The following is a 17454-nucleotide window of genomic DNA, read 5'->3' as shown; positions in this document are numbered from 1 at the left end:
AGTGTCTGGAACAGGATGTGTGGGGTTAGTGTCTGGAACAGGATGTGTGGGGTTAGTGTCTGGAACAGGATGTGTGGGGTTAGTGTCTGGCACAGGATGTGTGGGGTTAGTGTCTGGCACAGGATGTGTGGGGTTAGTGTCTGGAACAGGATGTGTGGGGTTAGTGTCTGGAACAGGATGTGTGGGGTTAGTGTCTGGAACAGGATGTGTGGGGTTAGTGTCTGGAACCATTGTAAGTCATCTCTGAGGTCCCACCTATCCTGAGAGAGTATATAACCCCGAGGGTCACTCCACTCAGTGAGCACTCACTGCATTCATGTGTGTTTGGTGTGACATGCTCCCTTACTAATAAATTGTGAATAAAGGCATATCGTGATTGGTGATTGACCTTCTCTCTCCTCATTATTGATAAGAATTTCCACAACACTCTTCTTGTCAATACTATTATATTTGTCATAACACCGTTTTGGGTGAGTATCTTAGTAAAATATTTCATTTAGAGAGAAATGAGTGATGTAGCTCATAATTTCCCCCACAAATGGACGTCAGATTGACGTGATTTGACAGCTACGATATTTTCTTTAATCTACTCTCCCCCTCATCGGTTCGCTCTGCGTTCTATTGGCCAGTCGGATTTTATTGCGGAAGCGATTACTTTTTTCTCGCAGCAGGCAGGCAGACATTATTTGCTTAAAACAAATACTTTCCCAAACATGTATACAACACAAAACATCGTCAACTCAATAACATCGATTTGAATAGCGAAAACAATTGATTGACTTCATAACAAGAAGACTGTCTACACGGGCGTGTGTGACGCGTCTCTTCCTACATTCAGATCCTATCGTGTTGCTTTCATATTCTACGGGGTTTTGACACTTTGCCCGCTAGTCAGGTAATGTTGCATTTCTTGCCTTATTATTCATATATATTGATTGTTGGAAATATTACATGTTAATGTTATGTCAATCACTAGCTGGTTAGTTTTATGTTACAATTTCGCCAGGTGGCTACATGCGATTTGGATGACAGCTGTTGTTGTGTAACGTTAGACACTAACGTTAGAAAACACTAGCTATGTGTGACAACACTGTATTTTCATCAACATGTGATATAGAACCCATATATTTAACAAGGCAGTGTTGTGGCCTGTTGCAGTCATATTGTTTCATGACCCACCCATTTCATGTCAGCCGAACACAAGTCTGCAGTCATGTTTCTCAGTAGCATTAGAAGATCAATGATTAAATCGTCATTAAATCAGGTCTGGTAGATTTACTTTGATCGTCCAGGCTCGTGATTGCACCCTTCCTCTTTCCACTGATAGCTAGCTAGTGACTGAGTGTTTGCACAGCGTAACATACCCAGGAAATGCTAGCTAGAGCAACAGACGGACATGAAAATAAAATCTTAACATCTTGTCGTGTCCCTCTGTGTTTCTCTCTCTGTCTTTTTCATTTTATTTGACCTTTATTTAGACAGGGAGGCTAGTTGAGAACAGGTTCTCATTTACAACTGCGATCTGGCCAAGATAAAGCAAAGCAGTGTGACACAAACAACAACACAGAGTTACACATGGAATAAACAAACACAGTCAATAATACAGTAGAAAACAAAAGTCTATATACAATGTGAGCAAATGAGGTGAGATAAGGGAGGTAAGGCAATAAGTAGGCCACGGTGGCAAAGTAATTACAATATAGCAATTAAACACTGGAGTGATAGATGTGCAGAAGATGAATGTGCAAGTAGAGATACTGGGGTGCAAAGGAGGAAGATAAATAATGTCTGTCTGTGTCTCTGTCTGTCTGTGTGTCTCACTCCCTTTATCTACCCCCTCTGTTTATGTCCCCCTTTCTCCCCCCCTCTAGTCGGGATGAAGCCTGGAGTAGGGGCATGTCAGGACCCCTGTCAGGGTGGTCCGGGGGTGGGTGATAGGGGACGACACCCTGGTGTCTCTACCCCCTAAAGACACCCCTGGCTCACCCGCGAGGTCACCCTCAGAGTTGGGAAGCCCTGGCACCCGCCAGGTCGCGACCTTTGACCTGCTCAAGATGGTGGTGTCTTACAAGAGGATGGCCCTGTTTCTGGAGCCGCTCACTGACACGTTGGAGCTGGCCCGCTACCTACTGGGGTGAGAGGATACATTTACACACTGATCCAAGATCGGTTTTTAGTTTCTCCAATGGTGATAATGGATAGGACTTGGGAGAGTAGACTGATTCACGCTACCTACTGGGCTAGTGAAGGGAGTAGGATGAGGTTTCCTATGGGCCTAGACACTGACCTGTCAGATTTGAGTTTCTTCACCCTAATGGTTCCGGGGAGGGTAGACTGATCCTAGATCTGGGCTGTGGAGCTGGCACTCTACCTACTGGGCTAATGTAGGGAGGGTAGACTGATCCTAGATCTGGGCTGTGGAGCTGGCATGCAACCTACTGGGCTAATGTAGGGAGGGTAGACTGATCCTAGATCTGGGCTGTGGAGCTGGCATGCAACCTACTGGGCTAATGTAGGGAGGGTAGACTGATCCTAGATCTGGGATGTGGAGCTGGCATGCTACCTACTGGGCTAATGTAGGGAGGGTAGATTGATCCTAGATCTGGGATGAGGAGCTGGCATGCTACCTACTGGGCTAATGAAGGGAGGGTAGACTGATCCTAGATCTGGGATGTGGAGCTGGCATGCTACCTACTGGGCTAATGTAGGGAGGGTAGACTGATCCTAGATATGGGATGTGGAGCTGGTCTGCAGGTGAGGCTTTTGCTCCAGCCCTGCTCTAATGAGCGTAGTTGTAGATACATGCCATCTTATTTGGTTTACTGTACAGTCATGAGTCAGTGTGTGATTTGTACAGCCTGCTACCTACTGGGGTGAGTCAGTCTTTACCATAGACACTGATCGGAGGTCAGTTTTTAGTTCCTCCACCCTAATGGTTGAGGATAGGACTTGAGGACGCTAAACTGATCCTAGGTCAGTATGACTGTGTGGTGTATTGCAGGTGGAGGATGCCTCTGTGCTCACTACTGGTCTGTGTACTGCTCAACATCCTCTTCCTCACTCTGAGTGAAGGTGAGCTAATGCTGGATAATACACACACACACTGCTATATGAACTACTACCACATACAACTGAGTGTGTATAACAATGTGATATATATCAACTGTGACAGTCCGTTTCTCTCCTGCCCTCCAGTGGGGTGGTTCTCTGTGTGTGTTCTGGGGGTGTCTGCCCCGGCTGCCCTGGGTTACCTGCAGGACAGGTGTGGGGGCGGGGCGTCGGAGGCGGAGCAACAGAAGAGGCGGTGCCACGCGGTGCATCGTAAGGACCTGCAGAATGTTCAGCTCACCAGACAGGACGCCATGCTGGAAGTCAAGGACCTGTGAGTGAGTGAGTGTGTGTGTGAGTTTGGCCTTCCAGTTTATAAAACCAAGTTAATTTCTTTACTATCCCCGTGTGTGTGCCTGTGTGCGTGCACGCATGTGCATGTCCGGGTGTCTCTCTCTCTGTGTGTGTGTGTGTGTCCGTGTCCACAGGTTAAAGCAGCTAGATGACCTGTTGTCTCATGCCTGCCTGTCTGCTGAGTCCGTCTACAAGCTCCTGTACTGGGAGAGCCACTCTGAGTCCTCTAGGTCAGTAACACTGTCTGTGTGGGTACTTGGAGCCACTCTGAGTCCTCTAGGTCAGTAACACTGTGTGTGTGTACTTGGAGCCAGGACAGTAACTCAACCCCTCTACATTCACCATAGTTATCATCACACATCTTATCTGTACTTACAGAGCTCCCGACAGACTGGTTAGGGTTGTTTGTGTCTGAGTGTCTCTGTCTCTCTCTGTCTCTCTCTCTCCTCTCTCTCCTCTCTCTGTCTCTCTCTGTCTCTCTTCCTCCTCTCTCTGTCCCTCTCTGTCTCTCTGTCTCTGTCTCTGTCTCTCTCCTCTCTCTGTCTCTCTCTCTCTCTGTCTCTCTCTGTCTCTCTCTGTCTCTCTCTGTCTCTCTCTCTCTCTCTCCTCTCTCTCTGTCTCTCTCTGTCTCTCTGTCTCTCTCTCCCTCCTCTCTGTCTCTCTCTCTCCCTCCTCTCTGTCTCTCTCTCTCCCTCCTCTCTGTCTCTCTCTCTCCCTCCTCTCTGTCTCTCTCTCTCCCTCCTCTCTGTCTCTCTCTCTCTGTCTCTCTCTCCCTCCTCTCTGTCTGTCTCTCTGTCTGTCTGTCTCTCTCTCCCTCCTCTCTCCATCTCTCTTCTCTGTCTCTCAGGTTCTACGGTGGCCTGTTAGCTGTATTGATGCTGCTGTATTCTGTCCCTGTGGGCTGGGTGCTGGCCTGTCTCTCTACTGCACTCTTCCTGTGGAACAGAGACTTCTGCAGGGGTCAGTACACACACATACAGTACCAGTCAAAAGGACACAACATCTCAATCAACAGTTTTTCTTTATTTTTACTATTTTCTACATTGTAGAATAATAGTAAAGACATCAAAACTATGAAATAACACATATGGAATCATGTAGTAAGCAAAAAAGTGATAAACAAATCTAAATATATTTTATATTTGAGATTCTTCAAAGTAGCCACCCTTTGCCTTGATGACAGCTTTGCACACTCTTGGCACTTTTGAAGAATCTCAAATATAAAATATATTTAGATTTGTTTATCACTTTTTTGCTTAATGTTTTTTTTTTAAATAAAGAAAAACCCTGGAATGAGTAGGTGTGTCAACTTTTGACTGGTACTGTACATTTAAAAAAATATATATTTTACCTTTATTTAACCAGGCAAGTCAGTTAAGAACAAATTCTTATTTTCAATGACGGCCTAGGAACAGTGGGTTAACTGCCTGTTCAGGGGCAGAACGACAGATTTGTACCTTGTCAGCTCGGGGATTTGAACTTGCAACCTTTCAGTTACTAGTCCAACACTCAAACCACTAGGCTACCCTGACGCCCCGGCAAACTCAAGTGTTGGTTGTGTGTTCTAACAGCCTGGTTCCACTCCCCCTCTGTGTGTGTAGTTGTGTTGGACCTAAGGGAGGTGGTCCATTCTGGCCAGAACCCATCCTCAGAAGGAGAGATGGACCTCACAGAACCGGACCACAGCAGCCTGGACCGGACTCCCACTGCTACCAGCTTGGAGGTATGGACAGAGAGAGAAGTGGTGGGGGGAGAGAAACAGGGAGGGAGGGAGAGAGACAGGGTGGGAGGGGGAGAGAGACAGGGTGGGAGGGGGAGAGAGACAGGGTGGGAGGGGGAGAGAGACAGGGTGGGAGGGGGAGAGAGACAGGGTGGGAGGGAGAGAGAGACAGGGTGGGAGGGAGAGAGAGACAGGGTGGGAGGGAGAGAGAGACAGGGTGGGAGGGAGAGAGAGACAGGGTGGGAGGGAGAGAGAGAAGGGTGGGGGGAAGAAATGAGAGAGAGAGGTGGGGGGATGTAGAATAGAGACAGGGTAGGGTGGGAGGAAGGGGCGGATGTATATAGAGACAGGGTAGGGTGGGAGGAAGGGGCGGATGTAGATATAGAGACGGGGTAGGGTGGGAGGAAGGGGCGGATGTAGATATAGAGACGGGGTAGGGTGGGGGGGAAGGGGCGGATGTAGATATAGAGACGGGGTAGGGTGGGAGGAAGGGGCGGATGTAGATATAGAGACAGGGTAGGGTGGGAGGAAGGGGCGGATGTAGATATAGAGACAGGGTAGGGTGGGAGGAAGGGGCGGATGTAGATATAGAGACAGGGTAGGGTGGGAGGAAGGGGCGGATGTATAAATGGAGTCTGTATATTTGGATCAATGGTGTACATTAAAACATTACAGATCAGTGTGATGCAATAATCCTCTTATCTAACTTACATGTATGTCATTATTGTGTGTGGTGTGTAGGACCTGTCCCCGGGCAGCGTAGAGGAGGCTGAGGAGGCAGAGCCTGATGATGAGTTCAAAGACGCCATCGAGGTAAAAACTAAATCAACCGTTATCTCGACTTCATTCCTTCATGTCTCGTTATCTGACTGGTTTTTCATCCTGACCTCTCTCTCTCTGGTCAGGTCTTAGGCCATGTAGTTTGGATTTGATATAACTTTATTGGCAATTGCACCACTTTCACTCCGGCCCTGTTTGAACGCTGCCTCCATGCCTTCCACTCAGTCTTCACAGATCTAACATGGTAGGATGGGAGAAACCAAGGAATCCACTAGGCCCACCTTCCTTTGACCTTATCCATGTCATTGTCAAATCAGAAGGGAAAAGATTGTGTTGGAACACAGCTTCTTATCCTTCTTCCTTCTGTCGCTGGCTGACAACTTCCTGTCCTTCTGATGATTCATTTCCTTTTCTGTTTCTACCTCCCTCCACTCTCAGTTGACTCAGGAGCCCCATATCTCCCTGCAGGTGAGTGGCTCCCCCTGTCTGTCGGGCTGTGGTATTACAGCAATAGAAACAGGACACATTAATTAACAATTGCGACAAATAATTTTTGTTTTTATGTGTGATAAAGTTCTGTGACAGTTCAACTACTCAGCCCAGTTACTAAGAATATGTGTGTGTGTGTGTTACAAGCATTACGCTACACCTGCATTAACATCTGCTAAATATGTGTATGTGACCAATAAATTGTGATTTGAATTGAATATTTAGGACTATCTCAGACAGTTCAGTGTTACACGACGTCATGACCGAGGTCAAAGACCTGTAAGTGTGTGTGTGTGTGTGTGTGTGTGTGTGTATTGCAGTGGTGTGTGTTGCACAGGAGCTACACGGGGATGTGGAGAGAACCCTCGTTCTTTACCTGCTACACTGGAAGCTTAACGTTTTGCTGGCATGAGCAGAGCTCAAACCACGTCATCATACTGATCAGTGGTGTGAGCTGCACGTTCCAATCTACACACTAGAAATAGACCACGTCATCACACTGTTCAGTGGTGTTGAGCTGCACGTTCCAATCTACACAATAGAAATAGACCACGTCATCATACTGTTCAGTGGTGTGAGCTGCACGTTCCAATCTACACACTAGAAATAGACCACGTCATCACACTGTTCAGTGGTGTGAGCTGAGCTGCACGTTCAACACTCTGGTGTGAACACTAGAAATAGACCACGTCATCATCTACTGAAATAGACCACGTCAGTGGTGTGAGCTGCACGTTCCAATCTACACAATAGAAATAGACCACGTCATCACACTGTTCAGTGGTGTGAGCTGCACGTTCCAATCTACACAATAGAAATAGACCACGTCATCACACTGTTCAGTGGTGTGAGCTGCACGTTCCAATCTACACAATAGAAATAGACCACGTCATCACACTGTTCAGTGGTGTGAGCTGCACGTTCCAATCTACACAAAATAGACCACGTCATCACACTGTTCAGTGGTGTGAGCTGCACGAAACAAGACCACGTCATGTTCAGTGGTGTTCAGAAATGACCACGTGTGGTGTGAGCTGCACGTTCCAATCTACACACTAGAAATAGACCACGTCATCACACTGTTCAGTGGTGTGAGCTGCACGTTCCAATCTACAATCTACACACTAGAAATAGACCACGAAATAGACCATCATCACTGTTCAGTGGTGTTGAGCTGCACGTTCCAATCTACACACTAGAAATAGACCACGTCATCACACTGTTCAGTGGTGTGAGCTGCACGTTCCAATCTACACACTAGAAATAGACCACGTCATCACACTGTTCAGTGGTGTGAGCTGCACGTTCCAATCTACACAATAGAAATAGACCACGTCATCACACTGTTCAGTGGTGTGAGCTGCACGTTCCAATCTACACAATAGAAATAGACCACGATCACTGTTCAGTGGTGTGAGCTGCACCACCACGTCATCACACTGTTCAGTGGTGTGAGCTGCACTGTTCAGTCACACTGTTCAGTGGTGTGAGCTGCACGTTCCAATCTACACACTAGAAATAGACCACGTCATCACACTGTTCAGTGGTGTGAGCTGCACGTTCCAATCTGCACAATCTAGAAATAGACCACCAGGTTTCATTGAAGTGAAGAGTCTCGTGCTCTGCAAACGTTATGCGTCTCGTGCAGCTGGCCAGTTCAATATTACTATCTCAGACCGCACAGTGTGTGTGTTTCTGCAGTGTTTATGTTAGATAGATACGGGGGGGTGTGTGTGTGTAATCTGCTCCTGTGTGTGTGTGTGTTCCTCTCCATCCTAACAAGGAGACTCCCTTGGCTTTAGTGGTAAGTCTAGTTCACCCCCTTACCTCACCCTGTTTGTTGTGAGAGGGAGGGGGGGTATATAGGGTACACACCTCAGTTGGGTCCTGTCTGCATGGGTAGTGGGATGTCTTTACACCTTAGTGCTGTTGTTACCATCACTGGTTATGTTACCATTATGACATCAGGACTATAACTTCACATCTATACCACTAATGTCATTATATATAACACTATCATTACATATAGGACTAATGTCATTATATATAACACTATCATTACATATAGGACTAATGTCATTATATATAACACTATCATTACATATAGGTGTAATGTCATTATATATAACACTATCATTACATATAGGTGTAATGTCATTATATATAACACTATCATTACATACAGGACTAATGTCATTATATATATGTATGTATATTATATATAGCACTAATGTCAATATATATAGCACTAATGTTATTTTATTTATTTATATATAAATATATATATATATATATATATATATATAATAGCACTAATGTCATGATATATAGCACTAATCACTATATAGCACTAATCACTAATCATCATTCATACAATCGGCCTCATTCTCAATGTAGTCTGGGCGTGTCTGCATTATTCCAGCAAACCATTGGATGAGCATGCTCTGAGTTGGTCACTGCACCTGAGTACACACACGGGTGGCGTTGTAATGTGTGTGGGTATTGTGTGACGTGTTTCTAGCATGGTTGTGCACTTCACTGTAAGGATGCAAATAGGACACATCCATCTCATGCTACATAGGGCTCTGGTCAAAAGTAGTGCACTAAGACTGCCAAACCCGGTCGACGCTGGGCCAATGGTGCGCCGCCCTATGGGACTCCCAATCACCGGCCGGATGTGATAAAGCCTGGATTCGAACCAGGGACTGTAGTGACGCACGCCTCTTGCTCTGAGATGCAATGCCTCAGACCGTAGAGCACTGTATTTTATGGACTAGGGTATAAAGTAGTGCACTATATTATAGAGACTAGGGTATAAAGTAGTGCACTATATTATAGAGACTAGGGTATAAAGTAGTGCACTATATTTTAGGGACTAGGGTATAAAGTAGTGCACTATATTATAGAGACTAGGGTATAAAGTAGTGCACTATATTATAGGGACTAGGGTATAAAGTAGTGCACTATATTATAGAGACTAGGGTATAAAGTAGTGCACTATATTTTAGGGACTAGGGTATAAAGTAGTGCACTATATTATAGGGACTAGGGTTTAAAGTAGTGAACTATACTATAAGGACTAGGGTCTAAAGTAGTGCACTATTTTAGGGACTAGGGTATAAAGTGTGGTGGTTAATTTCTTTACTATCAAATGCGGAGTCAGAGTTACACTTAAACTAAATCTTTATTCACTTATTAATAAGGAGCAGGTCAATACAACACACCCATATAAAATGAATGGATCGAGTCTCTACGATAATGATGGCTGGTCGACCAATCACCCTCAGATGATTCGTTGAGAGCCCCGAGACAAAAGGACTTTTATAGCCAAGATACACCCCTTTCAACCTACATGACAAACAACAGATGTATAGAATGGGTCACAAGGTTAAGATTTGTATGAAAGATACTTATAATTCACAGCAGACAGTATCTGCTGTAAAAACAGTTCACATTGTGTAGAGACCAGGGTCTGGCCCTGGGGTCATCTCTCATTGTGTAGAGACCAGGGTCTGGCCCTGGGGTCATCTCTCATTGTGTAGAGACCAGGGTCTGGCCCTGGGGTCATCTCTCATTGTGTAGAGACCAGGGTCTGGCCCTGGGGTCATCTCTCATTGTGTAGAGACCAGGGTCTGGCCCTGGGGTCATCTCTCATTGTGTAGAGACATCTCTCATTGTGTAGAGACCAGGGTCTGGCCCTGGGGTCATCTCTCATTGGAGACCAGGGTCTGGCCCTGGGGTCATCTCTCATTGTGTAGAGACCAGGGTCTGGCCCTGGGGTCATCTCTCATTGTGTAGAGACCAGGGTCTGGCCCTGGGGACATCTGGCCCTCATCTCTCATTGTGTAGAGACCAGGGTCTGGCCCTGGGGTCATCTCTCATTGTGTAGAGACCAGGGTCTGGCCCTGGGGTCATCTCTCATTGTGTAGAGACCAGGGTCTGGCCCTGGGGTCATCTCTCATCCAGGGTCTGGCCCTGGGGTCATCTCTCATTGTGTAGAGACCAGGGTCTGGCCCTGGGGGTCTCTGGCCCTGGGGTCATCTCTCATTGTGTAGAGACCAGGGTCTGGCCCTGGGGTCATCTCTCATTGTGTAGAGACCAGGGTCTGGCCCTGGGGTCATCTCTCATTGTGTAGAGACCAGGGTCTGGCCCTGGGGTCATCTCTCATTGTGTAGAGACCAGGGTCTGGCCCTGGGGTCATCTCTCATTGTGTAGAGACCAGGGTCTGGCCCTGGGGTCATCTCTCCCTGGTACCCTATAGATCAGAAACATTAACTCATGCTCTGGAATGTGGTCTCTTTAGGTTTTATCACCCAAAGACATCCTAAATCTCCTGTCAGTGTTAAATCTCCCAGAGGCCCACTTTCAGTTCACAGATACAATATTATAAGTACCCTCTATTCTGTTGCATAAAACAACCATTTGATGCAATTACAGTATTATAACAATCTTGCAATTTTGATTTCATAAAAGTTGTGCACTATATTATAGGGACTAGGGTCTAAAGTAGTGCACTATATTTTAGGGATTAGGGTCTAAAGTAGTGTACTATATTTTAGGGACTAGGGTCTAAAGTAGTGTACTATACTATAGGGACACCTGAATACAGGTGAGGTCTTTTGCTGATTGGCTGCCAGTCCGTCTACGTAGACAGGTGCAATGTCGTCCGAGGGCGGAGCTTAAGGTGCCCTGCCCCTTCCCAATACGTTTCTTGCCTGAGGTGTACCAGCCCTCGTCTTTTAGGGCAATATATAGGCACAGATCTAGGATCAGCTTAGCCTCCTCTAATACTAACCTTAACCATAAGGGTGTGAACTGTACAACTGATCTGGAGCATGTCTGGTTGCACGTTTCAAACTCATTCCACAGAGGTCCCAGTCTGCAGGCTTTCCCTCCTTCCTTTGACTTGATTGATGAATTGAGCTCATTGGTTAGTAAGGAACTGGCCTCACCTGGTTGTGTAGGTCTTAATTGGACAGGAAAACCCCCAAAACCAGCAGACTCTGGGCCCTCCATGGAAGGAGTTGGACACCCCTGCCTTGGAGGATGATGTGTATGGTTTTGTGTTAGTGGGGTTTTGCTGCCTGTGTGCTCTCGACTCCCTCTGCTGTTGACGTTGAGAAACACATCCACCTAAACCATGGAAGAGATCGGTTGGTGTTGGAGGAGTAGGGTTTAGGGGCTATGGTGTAGGGTTTAGGGGCTATGGTGTAGGGTTTAGGGGCTATGGTTTGTAGTTCCCACAAAGCTGCTGCCTTTAACTGTTCTTTAGTAACTTAACCCTTCTCTTCTCCTCCTCCCCCTCTACAGGAGGATGATGACATAAGTTCAGATTTGGACACCATCTCCATCACCTCAGACAACGGTCTGCTGAGCCGCAACGAGCCAATCCGCAGTAAAGTGTCCAAACTGACGGAGAAGCTACGCAAACGCTACCCCACCAACAACACAGGTCAGTCTACCCTTCGTCCCTCTGTTCATCTTCTTCTTCCTCACCTCAACCCTACTTAAGAGGTGGGTTTAGTAGCTAGTCTTCATAGAAATTAAATATCCCCCCTCTTTCCCTCCCTCTCTCCCCCCTCTCTCTCTTTCCCTCCCTCTCTCCCCCTCTCTCTCTTTCCTCCCTCTCTCCCCTTTCCCTCTCTCTCTTTCCCCCTCCCTCTCCCCCCCTCCCTCTCTCCTTTCCCTTTCCCTCCCTCTCTCCCCCTCTCTCTCTTTCCCTCCCTCTCTCCCCCTCTCTCTTTCCCTCCCTCTCTCCCCCTCTCTCTCTCTTTCCCCTCTCTTTTCCCCCATCTCCCCCCCTCCCTCTCTCTCTATCCCCCCTCTCCCCCCTCTCATCCCCAAGGTAACTGTTCCAGCTGCAGTGCAGTCTTCTCAGTGGTGAAGAGAAGGGTAAGAGCTTTACACCTGTTTTTAAACCACCAATAAATACAATCATGTCATTTTTTTTTATTTAACCTTTATTGAACCAGGTAGGCTAGTTAACTGCGACCTGGCCAAGATAAAGTAAAGCAGTAATACTGTAGGTTGTTTAATAACTCTGTGTGGAACCTGGTGTGTGTCCCAAATGGCATCCTATGCCCTGTATAATCTACCACTTTAGAACAGAGTCCTATGGGCCCTGGTCACAATTAGTGAACTAGGTAGGGAATAGGACAGGGTTGGGGTTAGCGTTTCACTTTACTTCCTGAATTCACCCACTTCATTTCAAATTGGCCCCAACCCTGGAATAGGGTTCAGTTTGGGACATAACAATGATGATGATGTCATTGTGACCTCTGCTGTTTCAGCGGAGCTGTAGCAACTGTGGCAACAGCTTCTGCTCCAGATGCTGCTCCTACAAGGTCCTCAAGGCCTGCATGGGTGTCACAGGTGAGAGAGAAACACACACAACATGCTATTATGGTATTTCTATACTGAAATTATGAAATGATAAATAAGGTCTCCGAAGACATCAGTTGATTTTAAAAACAAAATCTCTTCTATTTTACACCTTCTCTCATTCCCCATCTCCCTCTGCCTCCCCCTTTCTCATGTAATGCCTCTTTACCTCCCTCCCAGCTCCCTCTGCCTCCCCCTTTCTCATGTAATGCCTCTTTACCTCCCTCCCAGCTCCAGATGCCTCCCCTTTCTCATGTAATGCCTCTTTACCTCCCTCCCAGCTCCAGATGCCTCCCCTTTCTCATGTAATGCCTCTTTACCTCCCTCCCATCTCCCTCTGCCTCCCCTTTCTCATGTAATGCCTCTTTACCTCCCTCCCAGCTCCAGATGCCTCCCCTTTCTCATGTAATGCCTCTTTACCTCCCTCCCAGCTCCAGATGCCTCCCCTTTCTCATGTAATGCCTCTTTACCTCCCTCCCAGCTCCAGATGCCTCCCCTTTCTCATGTAATGCCTCTTTACCTCCCTCCCAGCTCCCTCTGCCTCCCCTTTCTCATGTAATGCCTCTTTACCTCCCTCCCAGCTCCAGATGCCTCCCCTTTCTCATGTAATGCCTCTTTACCTCCCTCCCAGCTCCAGATGCCTCCCCTTTCTCATGTAATGCCTCTTTACCTCCCTCCCAGCTCCAGATGCCTCCCCTTTCTCATGTAATGCCTCTTTACCTCCCTCCCATCTCCCTCTGCCTCCCCTTTCTCATGTAATGCCTCTTTACCTCCCTCCCAGCTCCAGATGCCTCCCCTTTCTCATGTAATGCCTCTTTACCTCCCTCCCAGCTCCAGATGCCTCCCCTTTCTCATGTAATGCCTCTTTACCTCCCTCCCAGCTCCAGATGCCTCCCCTTTCTCATGTAATGTCTCTTTACCTCCCTCCCAGCTCCCTCTGCCTCCCCCTTTCTCATGTAATGCCTCTTTACCTCCCTCCCAGCTCCAGATGCCTCCCCTTTCTCATGTAATGTCTCTTTACCTCCCTCCCAGCTCCAGATGCCCAGAGAGAGACAGTGTTTGTTTGTGCTGTCTGCAACTCCACCCTCAGCAAGTGAGAAATGACTACCACCTCCTACCCACTCATGGAGACCCAGGGAGGGTACTGCCCCTCCTACCCAGGATTCGAAGCTCCTTGGCTGGGTAGAGCCCGCGGCAGATCAGCTTCTACCCCGCCTGGGGGTGGTTCAAAACCCCAGGTTGTCTGGTTCTCTGGCTCCAGCCGAGGTGACCAGGGTTATTAAGATGAATCAGTCCCAAATGGCAACCTATTCCATATAAATTATTCCCTATAAATTACACTGCTTTTGCCCAGAGCCCTATGGGGTTCCCTATGGGCTCTGGTCTACAGTAGTGGACTATATAGGGAATAGGGTGTCATTTGGGACGCTCCCACAGACTCCCATCAGCTTGTGTTGCATTGAGATTTATCCTGTACTGTCATTCTGTCATGGAGGTCCTGAGAATGCTGAGAGGTGTGTGTGTGTGTGTGTGTGTGTGTGTATTGGATTGTATAAGATATGCTATAGATTGACCCTGTTATAACTTATCCATCCTGTAATGGTTTTATATGTTGGTCCTAATGTTAATTTAATGGATGTAAAGACAGGATGCTAAAGACTATACCTTAGTCCTAAATGGCATTCCCTAATCTCCATGGAGCATAACCTAACCCCATGGAGTGATTTCCAGAGGTGATCCCAGAGCTGTGTTCAAATACTCATACTAGCTGTACTATTTGTGATGTAACATTGAGTATGTAGTTAAGTACTTATTGGATATAGTATGCCAAAGGTTCCTGGATGTCGTACTAAATTCACCAAACTACGAAGTATACAAGCAGTGGACACTATTTCTGTGCTTTTAGGGACCATAATGCAATTCTTCAGAAAATGGGCGTGGCTTCACCAACGTTTTCAGATTTGAGGAAAATGGCCGACGAGAGCAGATAGAAATGAATTGCTTTAGGAAAATGTTGAGCAATGTAATAAAGTAATGACTTTTCAAACAAGTTAAACGTTATGTTGGCTGACAATTTATTATCTACGCTGTCCTTACGAACCGCAGCATGTCATTCCGCAGTATGTACCGGGCTGTTAGCTAGCTACCTAACGATAGTTGGCTACTAATACATTGAACTTCCAAGGTAGTATATTAACTAACTACCCAATGATTATTCACATCATTCTTAGCTAAGTGGTAGAGTCGTCGTGCGTTCTCAATGGACATAGTTAATTCTGGCTATCTACTCTGATTTCAGAGCATCTCTCATCTGTGTGCCAGTGCACAGAATAGCTGAATAAAACGTGTTGAATATGGCCGGTGTCAGTAAGCGTTGGAGGGGGAAAAAGCGCAATTAAATTGTTGCCTGCACCACAGTTAGTCACCAACACTCTACATAAAATGAAAACTGCCAAACCAGCTCTGCTAGGGTGAGTAAAATGAGTGAGGGTGAGGGTTTCTCTCATTTGTGTCTGGAGGTAGCTAGCCAGTTAGCTTGGGTGCTTGACTGCCATTGTGGGGACAGAACGCTCGGATCAACCCTACTCCTTGGCCAGAGCGTCTATTGTGGGCTCCGAGACCGAAACGCTCTGGATTTACCAACGGACAATCTGACAACGCTTTACGAACGCACCCCATATTGAATTTACAGACGCAGTCGAAATCGCAAAATGTCTAGCTAGTAATTTGTTATGCTAACAAGCCAGCAAGAGGTTGCATAGCAACAGCATAAACTTCTGGTAGACAGGCGAAGTGCTAGTACTCAACTGAAAGGATACCCTTCGTTTACAGTATTCTAAAATGAACTAATAGTATGTAGTATACAGGATGTTGGTATGGATATTTGAACACAGCACAGGCTTTAGATTGACACATAAGAATGTACATGTTACACTTTTACCATTGTGATCACCAATATTTAATCCACTGAAAGTTTATATTTATCCAATTTATTAATTCATTCATTTGATTGATTAGCTTGACAGAATGGAGGAGTTTGTTTACTCTTCATTGCTTCAATAAACTGATTTTGAATGTTTGAAATTAACTTATGGCGTATTTTTCCTGCCTTTTTTCAGCCTAGTTGTAGAGAGCTCTGTTAAAAAAATAAACAATGTAAAAAGAGAGCGTGCCCTGCAGGTTTGGTGCATCTGTTTGCGTTTCACTACCGTAGACATTGTATCTGTCCCATTATGGCGTCTGTGAGAGCTAAGCAGCGCCATAGAGGTCATCTCCTTTTGGAGGTAGGCCCTCTTCATCTACTACTTCTATGAGTTGGTAAAGAAACTGAAAGAGTGCATACTGCCACCTGCATTGTGTTGTTTGAACAGATATAAAGCCAAGGTTGGTGATTTACTGCCACCTGCATTGTGTTGTTTGAACAGATATAAAGCCAAGGTTGGTGATTTACTGCCACCTGCAGTCATGACTACTTCAGAATGGTCCTCAATGGCGCTGCCCATGCTAAAACAGGCTTTTGGGCACTAGAGTCCTCTATCTATCTCTATGGTCACTACTCAACCCAAATCCACCACATGCCAGAAGGCTCCAGGTTCCTCTCCTCACAACCCAAATCCACCACATGCCAGAAGGCTCCAGGTTCCTCTCCTCACAACCCAAATCTACCACATGCCAGAAGGCTCCAGGTTCCTCTCCTCACAACCCAAATCCACCACATGCCAGAAGGCTCCAGGTTCCTCTCCAATCCTCTCCTCACAACCCAGGGAGAATCTCAATAGTCTGAAGTAGCTTCCTTACATTCCTTGTCTCCTTTCCTTACTTTGTTGTCTTCCTTACTTTAACCTGTCTTCCTCCATATTGTTTCCACCTTTCCTATCTCCTAAGATCAGTTTGTATTACCAGAAGGAAAGGAAACAAGGAGAGGAATGTACAGTCGTAGCCAAAAATTGAGAATAAGACAAATATACATTTTCACAAAGTCTGCTGCCTCAGTTTGTATGATGGCAATTTGCATATACTCCAGAATGTTATGAAGAGTGATCAGATGAATTGCAATTAATTGCAAAGCCCCTCTTTGCCATGCAAATGAACTGAATCCCCCAAAAACATGCCCACTGCATTTCAGCCCTGCCACAAAAGGACCAGCTGACATCATGTCAGTGATTCTCTCGTTAACACAGGTGTGAGTGTTGACAAGGCTGGAGATCACTCTGTCATGCTGATTGAGTTCGAATAACAGACTGGAAGCTTCAAAAGGAGGGCGGTGCTTGGAATCATTGTTATTCCTCTGTCAACCATGGTTACCTGCAAGGAAACACGTGCTGTCATCATTGCTTTGCACAAAAAGGGCTTCAAAGGCAAGGATATTGCTGCCAGTAAGATTACACCTAAATCAACCAGTTCAATTGTTGTGAAGAAGGCTTCAGGGCACCCAAGAAAGTCCAGCAAGCGCCAGGACTGTCTCCTAAAGTTGATTCAGCTGCGGGATCTGGGCACCACCAGTACAGAGCTTGCTCAGGAATGGCGGCAGGCAGGTGTGAGTGCATCTGCATGCACAGTGAGGCGAAGACTTTTGGAGGATGGCCTGGTGTCAAGAAGGGCAGCAAAGAAGCCACTTCTCTCCAGCAAAAACATCAGGGACAGACTGATATTCTGCAAAAGGTACACGGATTGGGATTGGA

General features: G+C 46.4%; 1 protein-coding gene across 7 annotated transcripts; it reads left to right on the top strand.

Annotated features, from left to right (window-relative positions):
• The first annotated feature begins 600 nt into the window (after positions 1–600).
• Positions 601–15860, top strand: zfyve27 (zinc finger, FYVE domain containing 27). Of its 7 annotated transcripts, none has more exons than XM_042316382.1 (15): positions 601–895; positions 1872–2134; positions 3002–3072; positions 3196–3382; positions 3537–3632; positions 4250–4362; positions 5004–5125; positions 5864–5935; positions 6341–6370; positions 6617–6670; positions 8175–8195; positions 11702–11843; positions 12237–12283; positions 12682–12763; positions 13004–13737. In XM_042316382.1, exons 2-15 carry the CDS (start codon positions 2055–2057, stop codon positions 13129–13131), a joined length of 1245 nt encoding a protein of 414 aa, XP_042172316.1. In that variant the 5' UTR covers positions 601–895; positions 1872–2054; the 3' UTR covers positions 13132–13737. The 7 variants fall into 7 exon arrangements, with proteins under 7 accessions (XP_042172316.1, XP_042172318.1, XP_042172317.1 ...); XM_042316385.1 differs by lacking the exon at positions 13004–13737 and adding an exon at positions 13805–15860 and having other exon boundaries at positions 605–895; XM_042316384.1 differs by lacking the exon at positions 6617–6670 and having other exon boundaries at positions 602–895; positions 13004–13736.
• The last annotated feature ends 1594 nt before the right edge of the window (positions 15861–17454 follow it).

This window comes from Oncorhynchus tshawytscha, unplaced genomic scaffold (genome assembly GCF_018296145.1).
Source record: "Oncorhynchus tshawytscha isolate Ot180627B unplaced genomic scaffold, Otsh_v2.0 Un_contig_2916_pilon_pilon, whole genome shotgun sequence".
NCBI classification, from domain to species: Eukaryota; Metazoa; Chordata; class Actinopteri; order Salmoniformes; family Salmonidae; genus Oncorhynchus; species Oncorhynchus tshawytscha.
This window is presented reverse-complemented; position numbering and strand designations above follow the sequence as displayed.